This window comes from Periplaneta americana, chromosome 10 (assembly GCF_040183065.1).
Source record: "Periplaneta americana isolate PAMFEO1 chromosome 10, P.americana_PAMFEO1_priV1, whole genome shotgun sequence".
Classification (NCBI taxonomy): domain Eukaryota; kingdom Metazoa; phylum Arthropoda; class Insecta; order Blattodea; family Blattidae; genus Periplaneta; species Periplaneta americana.
Window position 1 is genome coordinate 36,973,508 of NC_091126.1, and position 12,587 is coordinate 36,986,094.

The following is a 12,587-nucleotide window of genomic DNA, read 5'->3' on the forward strand; positions in this document are numbered from 1 at the left end:
AAACGATCATTCATAAGTTGAGCTATATTATAATACAAAACAATTTAATTAAATTGAAGGCATAAACAATTCAACCAGTTGTGATATACAGAAATTGATAATACATATCATGCAAACTACTTCAAATTACAAACACAAACAATTTATCAGTAGAGCTATATAGATTACTATTCAATTTAAAGCATATACAATTCATCGGCCAACTCTATACAAATATATACAATACAAAGTAGCATACTTTCATTAAGCTATACAAATTTGTGCAATTAATATCAAGTAGATTAATTCAATTTATAATCATAAACAATTCATCAGTTGAGCTATACATATTACCATTCAATTTACAGTAGGTCTATATACAATACATCAGTAGAGCTACACAGACTAGTAATCATTTTAAGAACATATACAATTTATCAGCCAAACTATACAAACATATACAATCAAATTAGTATTTTCGTTAAGCTATACAATTCATATGAAGTAGATTATTTCAATTTATAAGCTTAAACAATTCATCAGTAGACCTATACAGTATACTATTCAATTTACAGTACATACAATTCATCAGTTATGCTAAACAAAAAATACAATACATAGTAAACAGATTAAGTCACTATAAAAACATATTTTAGTTGAGCTATATAAAATTGTACATGTCATTTAAGTAGAATAATTCAATTCACAAGCATAAACAATTCATCAATTGTGTAGAAGGTATGAGTATGTAGAAATTTGGTTAATTCTTTTCTGAACCTTTTCTCGTTGTTCTTCAAATCTTTAAGATAATTAGGCAGTGCATTGAAGACTGTTATACATGAATAGCGAACTCCTTTTTTAAAACAGCTTAGACTAACAGAGGGTAGATGAAGATCTGATTTATGTCTTGTATTAAAATGATGAATGTCTTGATTAGTACTGAATTTATCTTGGTTCTTAATATACAGCATCATTAGGGAAAGAATGTATTCACAAGGTAAAGTCAAGATTTCTAAGTTTCGGAAAATATTTTTACATGAGGTCCTTTTATGCACACCGGCCATTATTCTTATAGCTTTCTTTTGTAAAACAAAAACGTGTTTAGCTTCAGACGAGTTACCCCAGAATATTAATCCATATTTCATTACAGAGTGAAAATATACAAAGTATGACATTTTAAGTAAGTTTATATCACCAATAGTAGATAAGGATCTTAATGCATAACAGGCAGAGCTCAATTTACGAGTAATACATTCTATATGCGTTTTCCAGTTCAAGTGATTATCCAATTCTAATCCAAGAAACTTTGTGCTTATAGATTCTTTGAGATGAGTTCCATTTAATCGAATACTGTAGGAAACCTGAGCACTATTGTGTGTACTAAATTTGACTGCACTGGTTTTATCAACATTAAGTGCTAGTTTATTTGCATGGAACCATTCATTCATTAGATTCAGCACTGTATTAGAAGTGTTTATAAAATGATCGTATTGTTTGCTTGAAATAATTACACTTGTATCATCTGCAAATAAAATTACATGGGATGAATTGTTTATGGTAAAGGCTAAATCATTAATATAAACTAGAAACAACAATGGACCTAAAATTGACCCCTGCGGAACACCATGTTTAATATTTCTAAATTCTGAATAAGTAACTTTATGACTATTTGGTACATTTATTTCTACTTTTTGTTTTCTGTTTGATAAGTACGATGTAAACCAACCCAACATCTCATCTTTAATACCATAAAACTTCAATTTTTTTACTAATATACTATGGTCTACACAATCAAATGCACATGTACAGTATAATTCCGATTATCCGTCACCTGATTAACAGATTGACGGATTATTCGGTTGTCTTTTTCTCGCTATTTTTCTTTTTTACTACAGAAATATAGTAAGTACTATACGGCAAGTCTATCGTGCTATCAAAAAGGAGTGCGTTATATGGCAGTAAAAATTTTTAATATCCTCCCTATCGATATAAAAAATGAAACTCAAAAAACAAAATTATTTAGGGCCAAATTAAAGAAGTACCTAATTTCTCACGCCTTCTATTCTGTAGGTGAATTCATGACATTCAATAACACTTCATGAAATTGATACTAAAACTATGTGTTGTACTAGTAGACTATATTGTAAATCTCGTCTGTATATATTTTATCTAAACTGTGACTATAAATTAAGATTTTATAATAGTATTAAGTTTTTTGACTTGTTCCATATTCTAGCTGTAAGCATATATGAATACCTTGGAATGTTAATAAATACAATACAATACGATCTATTCCATATGAAATCGATCAGTAAAAAACCTCGCATTTTTTATACTCTAATTTTTTCACTATTTATACAAGGTGCTGAGGAGAATGCATTTGCAAAAATATGCTATCGAAAGTCAAACGGTTTTCGTATTGTTGAGCGACAAATTTAGCGTATTTTATAAAAACAAGCCTTTTTCAGCGCTCACAATTCTGGAACCATTTACTGCAGAACATTGAACGAGAGCTCATTTTGAAGCTGACATTTGGTAGGTTATGATAAGAAGTAATCATTTTTATTGTATACAGAGAGACAGATAATCTGATTTTACTTACTTTTAGGCTTTTTGCCCATTTGTAAAAATGTAAAAAAAAACTTTGCATTATTCAGAGGGACACGAGACATCCACTATTCCTATATTTCCACAGACAGACATTGCAAGGAGTTTCATTGCTCATTAAACACACGTTGTTAACAACCAGGCTTTAATTAGTGAACTTCTGATCTACAACCTAGCGTGAAGAATAAATGACCATAGAGGAAATTACGAAAAATGTAAGCATTATTGACTAAATTTACAAAAATAACTGGGTAACTTTCAATGTTGGACCTCGGACTCATTTCACCTTCATTTCATTCATTATCACCTTCCCTTCATTCAGACGCTAAATAACCTGAGATGTTGATATAGCGTTGTAAAATAACCTACTAAAATAAAATAAAAAAATACAACACGAGACGTCCACTATTCCTATCTTTCCACAGACAGACATTGCAAGGACATTCATTGTTCCTTAAACACACGTTGTTAACAACCAGGCTTTAATTAGTGAACTTCTGGTCTACTATCTAGCGTGAAGAATAAAAGACCATAGAGGAAATTACGAAAAATGTAAGCATTATTGACTAAATTTACGAAAATAGCTGGGTAACTTTCGGTTTTGGACCCCGAACTCTTTTCACCGGCATTATCACCTTCATTTCATTCAGACGCTAAATAACCTAAGCTGTTGATAAAGCGTCGTAAAATAACCTACTAAAATAAAAAAAAAAATAAAAAAAATAAAATAGTTTATGGTACGCATTATCCGATTTTTTCGGTTATTCGCTCAGTCCACCCTCTTCATTACCACGGACGATACAGGTTCTACCGTAATTCCTGTAAACGATTGGACAGGGTCACAAACGAAGGGTCAACTCGTAGTAGTATTATGCATACAGTATTAAATTTGTAAGTCAAATTTAAATCTTCCACATTTTCATATCTTCCACCTACCCATAGATATTGAAGCATTCAACGATTTGGACTTTCCACATCATAGGTCTAATTATGTGCCGTATCAGAAAATGTGTCCACCGCTGTGGAGTAACGGTTAGCATACCTGAACGTGAAACGAGCGGGGCCGGTTTGAAATTCTGGTTGGAACAAGTTACCTGGTTGAGGTTTTTCCGGGGTTTTCCCTCAACCCGTTAAGAGCAATGCTGGGTAACTTTCGGCTCTGAACCCTGGACTCATTTCACCGGCATTATCATCTTCATATCGTCCGCACTCTAGCTAACTACAGCAGTTGATGAAGCGTCGTAAAAGAACCCGCTAAAGAAAAGTAATGAACCGACTCTTGGAGATTGTTTCATAACTCGTTTCACACAATAACGTTCGTAAGGAGACTGACACGCCGCTTGGAAAATCTTCTCCTGTCATCGCGCAGGGGAGCGGGTTCGAGCCTCATTCTAGCGAGTTTTATTTCCGAAATAACATTAAAATGGAGTTTTACAGTCTTGAACAAACATTACAATAATTACTGCCCAAATTCTATGGGTTGTTGTTAAGTTTGACCTTGAAGTAATGTTACAGGGATTAGCCATAGAAAATTCAGCTGCAACTTTTCGCCATATTAGGATATACAGTAAAATCCCTCTTAACCGGCACCCAAATAACAGGCAATACCAAAACAACGGCACTTTTGGCTGGGCAAAAAAAAAGTTTAAATCTGCCAGATTGCCACAGTCTGGGCCATCAACTTCGCCACATTAGGAAGTTCGCACGAACTTTCATTTTCGGTGAATATACGAATCTAAAATTTGTGCATTACTTGTGTTGTATGATGTGTTTTAATAAGGAAAATTCACATAGTTTTTATGTTTATTTAGTTACGTTCGATCCGTCAGTGTTGCCACATTAGGAAGTTCGCACGAACTTTTGTTTTCAGTGAATATTGTAACCTAAATTTGGTGTATTATTTGTGTTGTGTACTGTGTTTAATAAGGAAAATTCTCACAGTTTTTATGTTCATTTAGTTATGTTCGAGCAGTCAGTGTTGCCACATTAGGAAGTTCGCACGAGCTTTAATTTTCAGTGAATATTCTAACCTAAAATTAGTGTATTATTTGTGTTGTGTAATGTGTTTTAATAAAGAAAATCCACACAGTTTTTATGTTTATTCAGTTATGACCAAGTGATAGAGAAATAAGCTTCACATGGCTGGAGTTTCAACATTTGGCGCCATGAAATACCAATTTTATTTTGTATACACCGGTATTTATTCAATTATCCGGCATAATCTCGTATCCGGAACTAGCCTGGTCCCTTTGGTGCCGGTTAAGAGGGATTCTACTGTATATTTATTTTCAAGCGTAAGGGCGCAGATTGCGTGGAGTGAGCTACAAAATATCTGGGGAGGACGAAATGCTTTTTCTGAAAAGAAAGAACACGTTCTTGACTACCTACTGTATAAACAACATTTAGTGAACAGTACTGATGACATGTCATTGTAATGAATATTAATGTCAATTTATACAGAGTGTTTAAAAATGGACTGAAAGTAATCGAATCTCAAGAAAGTTTTAGCTAAGAACAGTCGGTGAGTGATTGAATTACACTAACTTTTCTAAAAAATGTTTTAAATTCAATTAGACCTTGTGAAACACCAGTATCTTGTCCTCAATTGAAACCTGGCCCCAGCAGAGGATCGTCCTAGAAAACTGAGAACAGCAAGAAATCTAAGAGAAGAAAAGTGGAGGCATTATTAGCAAGTACGAGTAGATACAAACTAACTTAAGCTGGTCAGATTAGTTTGCAATCGGAATAACGTGAAAATGAAGTTTTAGAGAATATTTTTTTAATAATCGTGTTTATCTTTATTTGATTTCAGGAAGAAAAACTATCTTTCAATTAATAGTTCGTTTCTTGCTTTTTGGGCCAGGTCAAGCCTAATAATAACTGATAGGATTTGGGCAGTACGTTATTTATTCCACTTTTGTTAAACAAACTGAAGTATCTGTCCCAAGACTTTGTAAAATTTCATTTTAAAATTATTGATGAAATAAAAAGAAAATCTGGGATGAGGCTCGAACCAGCTCCCTTTGGCATGACACGCAGATTTCTCAGCCATCTGGGCTACTGAGACGAGGCGTAAGATCACAGTCTGGAATATACAGCCACGAAGCTTGAGTCGTTGAGGGTGCTAGGAACAATAGACTGTGCTAGTACTATTTCGCATTGTCTGTAATGAGGGGATAGTAGCGATCCTAGTGGTTAGCAACTATCTATGGATGCATATTCCCTACGTATTGAGCTTCGTGACTATATACTAGACTGTAGTAAGACTTTAATTATGTGCACCATATCAATATGCTCACGAAAGTTCTAATTTCGATTTTACTGCACGACATACAGACCCATACACATATACGTACGTACATACAAACATACATACAGTTTTACCAATGGCAGATCTCTCGCTGCAAACCCAGCATTCTTCAATCTTTCAGATTTTGTGCCTACCTCTTTGTCTCCGCATATGATCCATATATCTTAATGTCGTCTATCACCTGAAATCTTCTTCTGCCCCGGACTCTTCTCCCGTTCCACTATTCCTTCCAATGCATTTTTCGAGAGGCAGTTTCTTCTCAGCCAGTGACTCAACGAATTCCTCTTTCCCTCCTGATCAGTTTCATCATCATTATTTCTTCGTCCACTCTTTCCAACACAGTTGCATTTCTTATTCTGTCTGTCAGTTTCACACGTTCCATTCTTCTCCTTATTCACATTTCAAATACTTTTAGTCGCTTCTCTTCACTTCGTCGTAACGGATGTGTTTCTGTTCCATAAAATGCCACACTCCACAAAAAGCACTTCACTACTCTCTTCCATAGTTTTTTCCAGAGGACCGCAGAAAATGCTCCTTTCCCTATTAAAATCTTTCTTTGCCATTGCTATCCCCCTTTTGACTTACTGGTAGCAGCTCATGCTACTTCTTATAGTGCTATAGTACACCCGAAATATTTGAAGCTGTCCACCTGCGCTACTGCGTCATTTAGTATTCCCACGTTTACCTGCTTTATTTTTCTTCCGACAGCCATGGTCTTCGTCGTGTTTGCATTTATCTTCACCCCACAATGTTCATAGATGTTACAGTATTTAGCTCCAGTAGCATATCCCATAGTATCGTCTCTTCTTCTACTAAAAATGCCATATCATCAACAAATCTTATGCACTTTATTCTTCTTCCTCCTGCTATCAGCCCTCCCATAATTTGAAAACAATTCTTTACTAAATCCTCCAATTATGATGAACAGGATAGGTGATAAAAGGCCTCCTTGTTGTACTCTTCTTCCTATTTCACTTCCTTCAAACATTTCCTTTCCTATCCTGACTTTGACTCGTTTCATATAAATATTAGTGAACAGGCTCCTCTCTTTCCAGTCCACACCTATATTCTTCAGGATTCCCATCAGTTTACTCCCATCCACTCTGTCAAACGCCTTTTCTATGTCCGTAAATACCATATTATACACTTCATTATTCTTCCCTAGGTATCTTTCACCAATTGTTCGTAGTAGTCCAATTGCATCCCTCGTACCTTTTCTCTTCCTGAAGCCAAACTGCTCTTCTTTCAACTGTCGTTCCATCTTAGAATATACACGACGATTCAGTATTCGCAGGAGAATCTTCGTCGAGTGCGATATCAGGCTTACAGTCCTGAACTCATTACATTTCTTGGCATTATTTTTCTTCGGTATTGGCAGCAACACTGTCTCTGTAAAATCTTCAGACCACTCGCTTTTCTCATATATTTCGTTGCATAATGATAGAATTTACTTCATGTCTTCACCCAAGCATTTCTACTAATTAAGACACATTTGGACAACTTGAAAGAATCCTCACTTCCTGCCAGCCGTCAATGTTCTGTTAAACTGATTCCTAGCCATTCGAAAAGTATCTTATATTCAAACCTTATTTTTGTAGGTAGTTCTGAATAGTGCGTAATTTAAATAATTCCCTTTCATTTACGTACAACCTAGGTTTTAATGAAGTTCAAACCAGCCTAAGCTGTTAATAGTACCGAAACGTCATATATATTATTGTCATTATTGAGTGTAATTAGTTACCACTGCCACCAGGTATTTATTAGTGTTGTGTGATTTAATCGATTAATCACTGTTGTAAGATTAATCGATCAAAATATTTAATCGAATAATCCAGTCGATTAAAATTAATCGGTTGTAGTTGATATTAATTATTATTTTGTTAATACAAACTCATACTAAAAATTCTGACAATATTTCTCTCTCGGAAATTGCTTACTTAAAAGCACAATAGTACTGTTATTTTCTAACTGTGAAACAGGTAGCGTAGGAAAAATCTTTCCACAAACACTTCAGAAAGATATGGAGATATGAGGACAGTGACCTAGTCTACCTCTATTGAAAATTGAAACAATGCGAAATCCTTATTAAGTTTTATGGTTTTCCAAGAAACTTCAACCTTGTTGTCAGCTCATCTTCCTAGCATATGAAATGCATACTTTTCTGGGATTCGTTACCCTCATCCCTTATAAAATAACTATGCCTACACTGTGTGTAAGTGAGAGCATAACTATCTTCTTCTCTTTATAAAATCTGGTGATTCGATTATAATAGGAGCCAGTATTCTGTTTCGACCGCTGTAGTTTTGCAGTTGCAGTTTCTGTACTGAGTTTGTACATTAAGGCGTGTTTTTAGTTTGATAAAGGAAAAAAAATCAGTTTCGTGTGGTTTGTGAGAAGTGTACACTCCATTATGTCATATGAGAATTTGAGAGGTAAACTCATTGAAACGTTTGGATTTAAATTGAACGATCGTGGAGAAGTGCTTGACAGAAAAAAAAATTCGTGTTTAGTGATGCAGGAAACACTGTTACTAAACTTAGAGCGGCATTTAATTCGGAGCATGTGAATGCACTCACATGTTTAAAATCATGGATGAAGCAGTATTAACTAAGCGAGTCTTCATACTTTTTGTTATTTATGTTTGTTTAAAAAATTCCCAGAGAAATTGACACAATAAATTATAAGCCTCATAATAAATATGTTAGTAAGTAACTAAAATAGTTTTCTTTTCGTAATATGATACAATATATATACAGATATACAACATTTAATACTAATGCTTATCACCAAACACAAGTTAAATTTAACAATAATTGTGTTCAGAATATATATATATATATGAGAAGATAATCCATTTTAATTCTTCCGTACACCAATTTTATACTTGAATATAAGTAATTGATTAACTAGCGGACTTACTCGTATTAATTATGTAAGTTTGTGCGGTTTACAGCTGTTTCAGTGCTTCACGCACTATCCTCAGAGCCTACTAGATCTCGGCGTCATCTCGAACTTCTCTGCCTGTTATGTGGGTGCGTTTGATTGTTGAAAAGTGTTGAATAGTGGAGTCAAATAGTGTGTACTGAAGCCGCACAAACTTATATAATTAACACGAGTAAGTCCGCTAGTTAATCAATTACTTATATATGAGAAGACTTTCCTGTGTTGAACTTTAACGTATCTCGTTTACATGTTTCGACCTATTTATGGGTCATATTCAGAACTGGTCGTACGAGGTACGTTGAAGTTTAACACAGGAAAGTCTTATCATACATATTCCTAAGTGATGCAGTGTTAAAATTTGTGTAATCAAGATGAATAATTGTGTATTATAATGTATTAAAACATTTTTTCAATTGGATCAAAACTCGATTAATCGATTAAATTCAAATAGTTAATCGATAAAATATTTTGATCGATCAACAGCACTTGTATTTACCCATTTTCAGTGTGAGTAAATACATATTACATTTCAACACAAAGTTAAAATCCATAATTTACTGTATATCTGACTAATTCTGCAGTAATACATATTCAGTATCTTATGTAAAATAGACCGCAATGCAATTGGGATGCTTGTGTCCACAGAAGGGAAGTACCACATGCTGCCGTCCGGAGAGCTGCTCATCCGACGCGTGGACGACGAGGACAAGTACCGCAGCTACCAGTGCCGCGCCGTCAACAGACTGACCGGCACCACGCTGCTCAGCGTCGGCCGCGCCAAGTTCTCCGTGTCTGGTGAGTAGTGACTCACTGACTCAGCGGTTTTGTTGTCGCGTACACCAAAGCCGAAGCTCTGGTATTTTATTTTTATGTTATCGTAAAAATAAATGTGATCCTGCAAATATTGACTTCGAAATTTCCATTATGTGATATTAATAGGGTAGACTAGGGTAATTGTAAACAGGGGGTAATTGTAAACAAATGCTGTGAGAAATACAAAACTGTCAGTATAAAAATTTTAATTCGGGGAATATTTAAATTAACATATTGGCTAACCTACAAGGCAGTTTGGCGCCAAATAGGAGTAACTGCTTAAGGTACGGTCACACGTCGCTACTTTTGCAGCGCTGTAGTACAAAAAACTGCGCAACTCTTGTACTGCGACGTGTGAACAACAGTGCAACCCGAAAAGTAGCGGCTGCCGAGCCTGCTGCTCGCTACTTTTCCATGCTGCGCGCAGCTTAAAAGTAGCGACGTGTGAACAGGCTTCTCAGGGTTGCAGCCGCAGCATTTTTGATATCGGTTTTGTTGAAACTTTTGCTGCGGTTGCAACCAGTGTTACCATCCAAATGTGCCAATGATACTAAACTTTTATTGTTTGGATATATTTTAATGTTAAATGTGATGAAAATAAATTATTTGTAACAGTTATTAAATACACAACACAGTCTGAGCATAATTGCTGACGATATAATTCATTTTTTAAATTTACCGTAGCGTAGTTGCAAACAGGAGGGTTGCCAACATTGATTACGTGAATATACTGTTGGTTATCATTTAAGTATATAGGCGTTTTTAAAAGCTTTATAGTAAAAATAATGTCAATTTATGAATACTAGATACGACAGAAAAGCAAATAATAGATAAGGAAGCGTTTCGCATGAGTTTCTTAATATTGCGAACATAACCACAAAGGTATATTGAGAAGTCAACACGGAGATGGAAACCTGCAGCATGACTGCGGCTGCAAAAGTAGCGCCTTGTGTGTGAACAGACTCGCAACCTCCAGTTGCAACTTTTGCAGCACTCGGGTTGCGCAGCACGAAAAGTAGCGTGCAGCGAGCTACTTTTGGCTTACGTGTGAACACGACACGCAACTTTTGCAGCTGCAGTACAAAAGTTGCGCTCTAAAAGTAGCGATGTGTGACCGTACCTTTAGTTGTGAACGAATGTTTTGTAAGAGTCTACAAAAAAAAAAAAAGTTGAGAAAGAATTTTGTTTCACCTTCATTTTTGGCATTGTAAGTAAACGTACAGTGCTATTTTTTTAAAGAATATGTTGCTTTTATGAGTAATGTATAGTAGTTAACATTTATTACAATGGTTTTGAGATCTCCCATAAACTCAGTTCATTAAATTATGGCGTGTTTACATTTGCCCCATAGTTTTAATTGCTTGGGGTAATTGTAAACTTGTTTTATTATGATTACATTTCGTACTTTTCAGTAATCAAAGAGATCCCCACCCAACTACACTGTAGGGGATTTAGAGAGGGTTGTCACTTACTTACTGGCTTTTAAGGAACCCGGAGGTTCATTGACGCCCTCACATAAGCCCACCATTGGTCCCTATCCTGAGCAAGATTAATCCATTCTCTATCATCATATCCCACCTCCCTCAAATACATTTTAATATTATCCTCCCATCTACGTCACGGCCTTCCCAAAGGTCTTTTTCCCTCCGGCCTCCCAACTAACACTCTATATGCATTTCTGGATTCGCCCATACGTGCTACATGCCCTGTCCATCTCAAACTTCTGGATTTAATGTTCCTAATTATGTCAGGTGAAGAATACAATGCGTGCAGTTCTGTGTTGTGTAACTTTCTCCATTCTCCTGTAACTTCATCCCTCTTAGCCCCAAATATTTTCCTAAGCACCTTATTCTCAAACACCCTTAACCTATGTTCCTTTCTCAAAGTGAGAGTCCAAGTTTCACAACCATAAATAACAACCGGTAATATAACTGTTTCATAATTTCTAACTTTCAGATTTTTTGACAGCAGACTGGATGATAAAAGCTTCTCAACCGAATAATAACACGCATTTCCCATATTTATTCTATGTTTAATTTCCTCCCGAATATCACTTATATTTGTTACTGTTGCTCCAAGATATTTGAACTTCTCCACCTCTTCAAAAGATAAATTTCCAATTTTTATATTTCCATTTCGTACAATATTCTGGTCACGAGACATAATCATACACTTTGTCTTTTCGGAATTTACTTCTAAACCTATCTCTTTACTTGCTTCAAGTAAAATTCCCGTGTTTTCCCTAATTGTTTGTGGATTGTCTCCTAACATATTCACGTCATCCGCATAGACAAGCAGCTGATGTGACCCGTTCAATTCCAAGCCCTCTCTGTTATCCTGGACTTTCCTAATGGCATACTTTAGAGCAAAGTTAAAAAGTAAAGGTGATAGTGCATCTCCTTGTTTTAGCCCACAGTGAATTGGAAACGTATCTGACAGAAACTGACCTATACGAACTCTGCTGTACGTTTCACTGAGACCTATTTTAATTAATCGAACTAGTTTCTTGGGAATACCAAATTCAATAAGAACATCATATAAAACTTCTCTCTTAACCGAGTCATATGCCTTTTTGAAATCTATGAATAACTGATGCACTATACCCTTATACTCCCATTTTTTCTCCATTATCTGTCGAATACAAAATATCTGGTCAATAGTTGATCTGTTACGCTTAAAACCACACTGATGATTCCCAATAATTGTTGTCACAGAGTTGAAAAATAGTAACTATAGTTATCGTGAAGCTCAGGAGAGGTATCGAGTTCCTATATTGTAATATAGTTTAAAGGGACGAAATGTACCAGTGACCAAAATTGAAGTTGGAAGGAGTACAGCTCTTTCTTCTGAAACAGAACAAAAAATATTCAGTGTCTGATAGTCCGTGCGAAAAATTGATGTTTACAATTTGAACTGGAATGTATTTAATCCGCCG

The 12,587-nt window shown here is 35.3% G+C and overlaps 1 protein-coding gene across 1 annotated transcript in view; it reads left to right on the forward strand.

The window, feature by feature from the left end:
• Positions 1-12,587, forward strand: part of LOC138707601 (cell adhesion molecule Dscam1-like) — a 386,068-nt gene that overhangs the window by 226,712 nt on the left and 146,769 nt on the right. The window contains exon 3 of the mRNA XM_069837239.1: positions 9,485-9,634. Within this exon, the coding sequence (XP_069693340.1) occupies positions 9,499-9,634 (136 nt within the window). The 5' untranslated portion in view covers positions 9,485-9,498. The remainder of the gene's footprint in view (positions 1-9,484; positions 9,635-12,587) is intronic.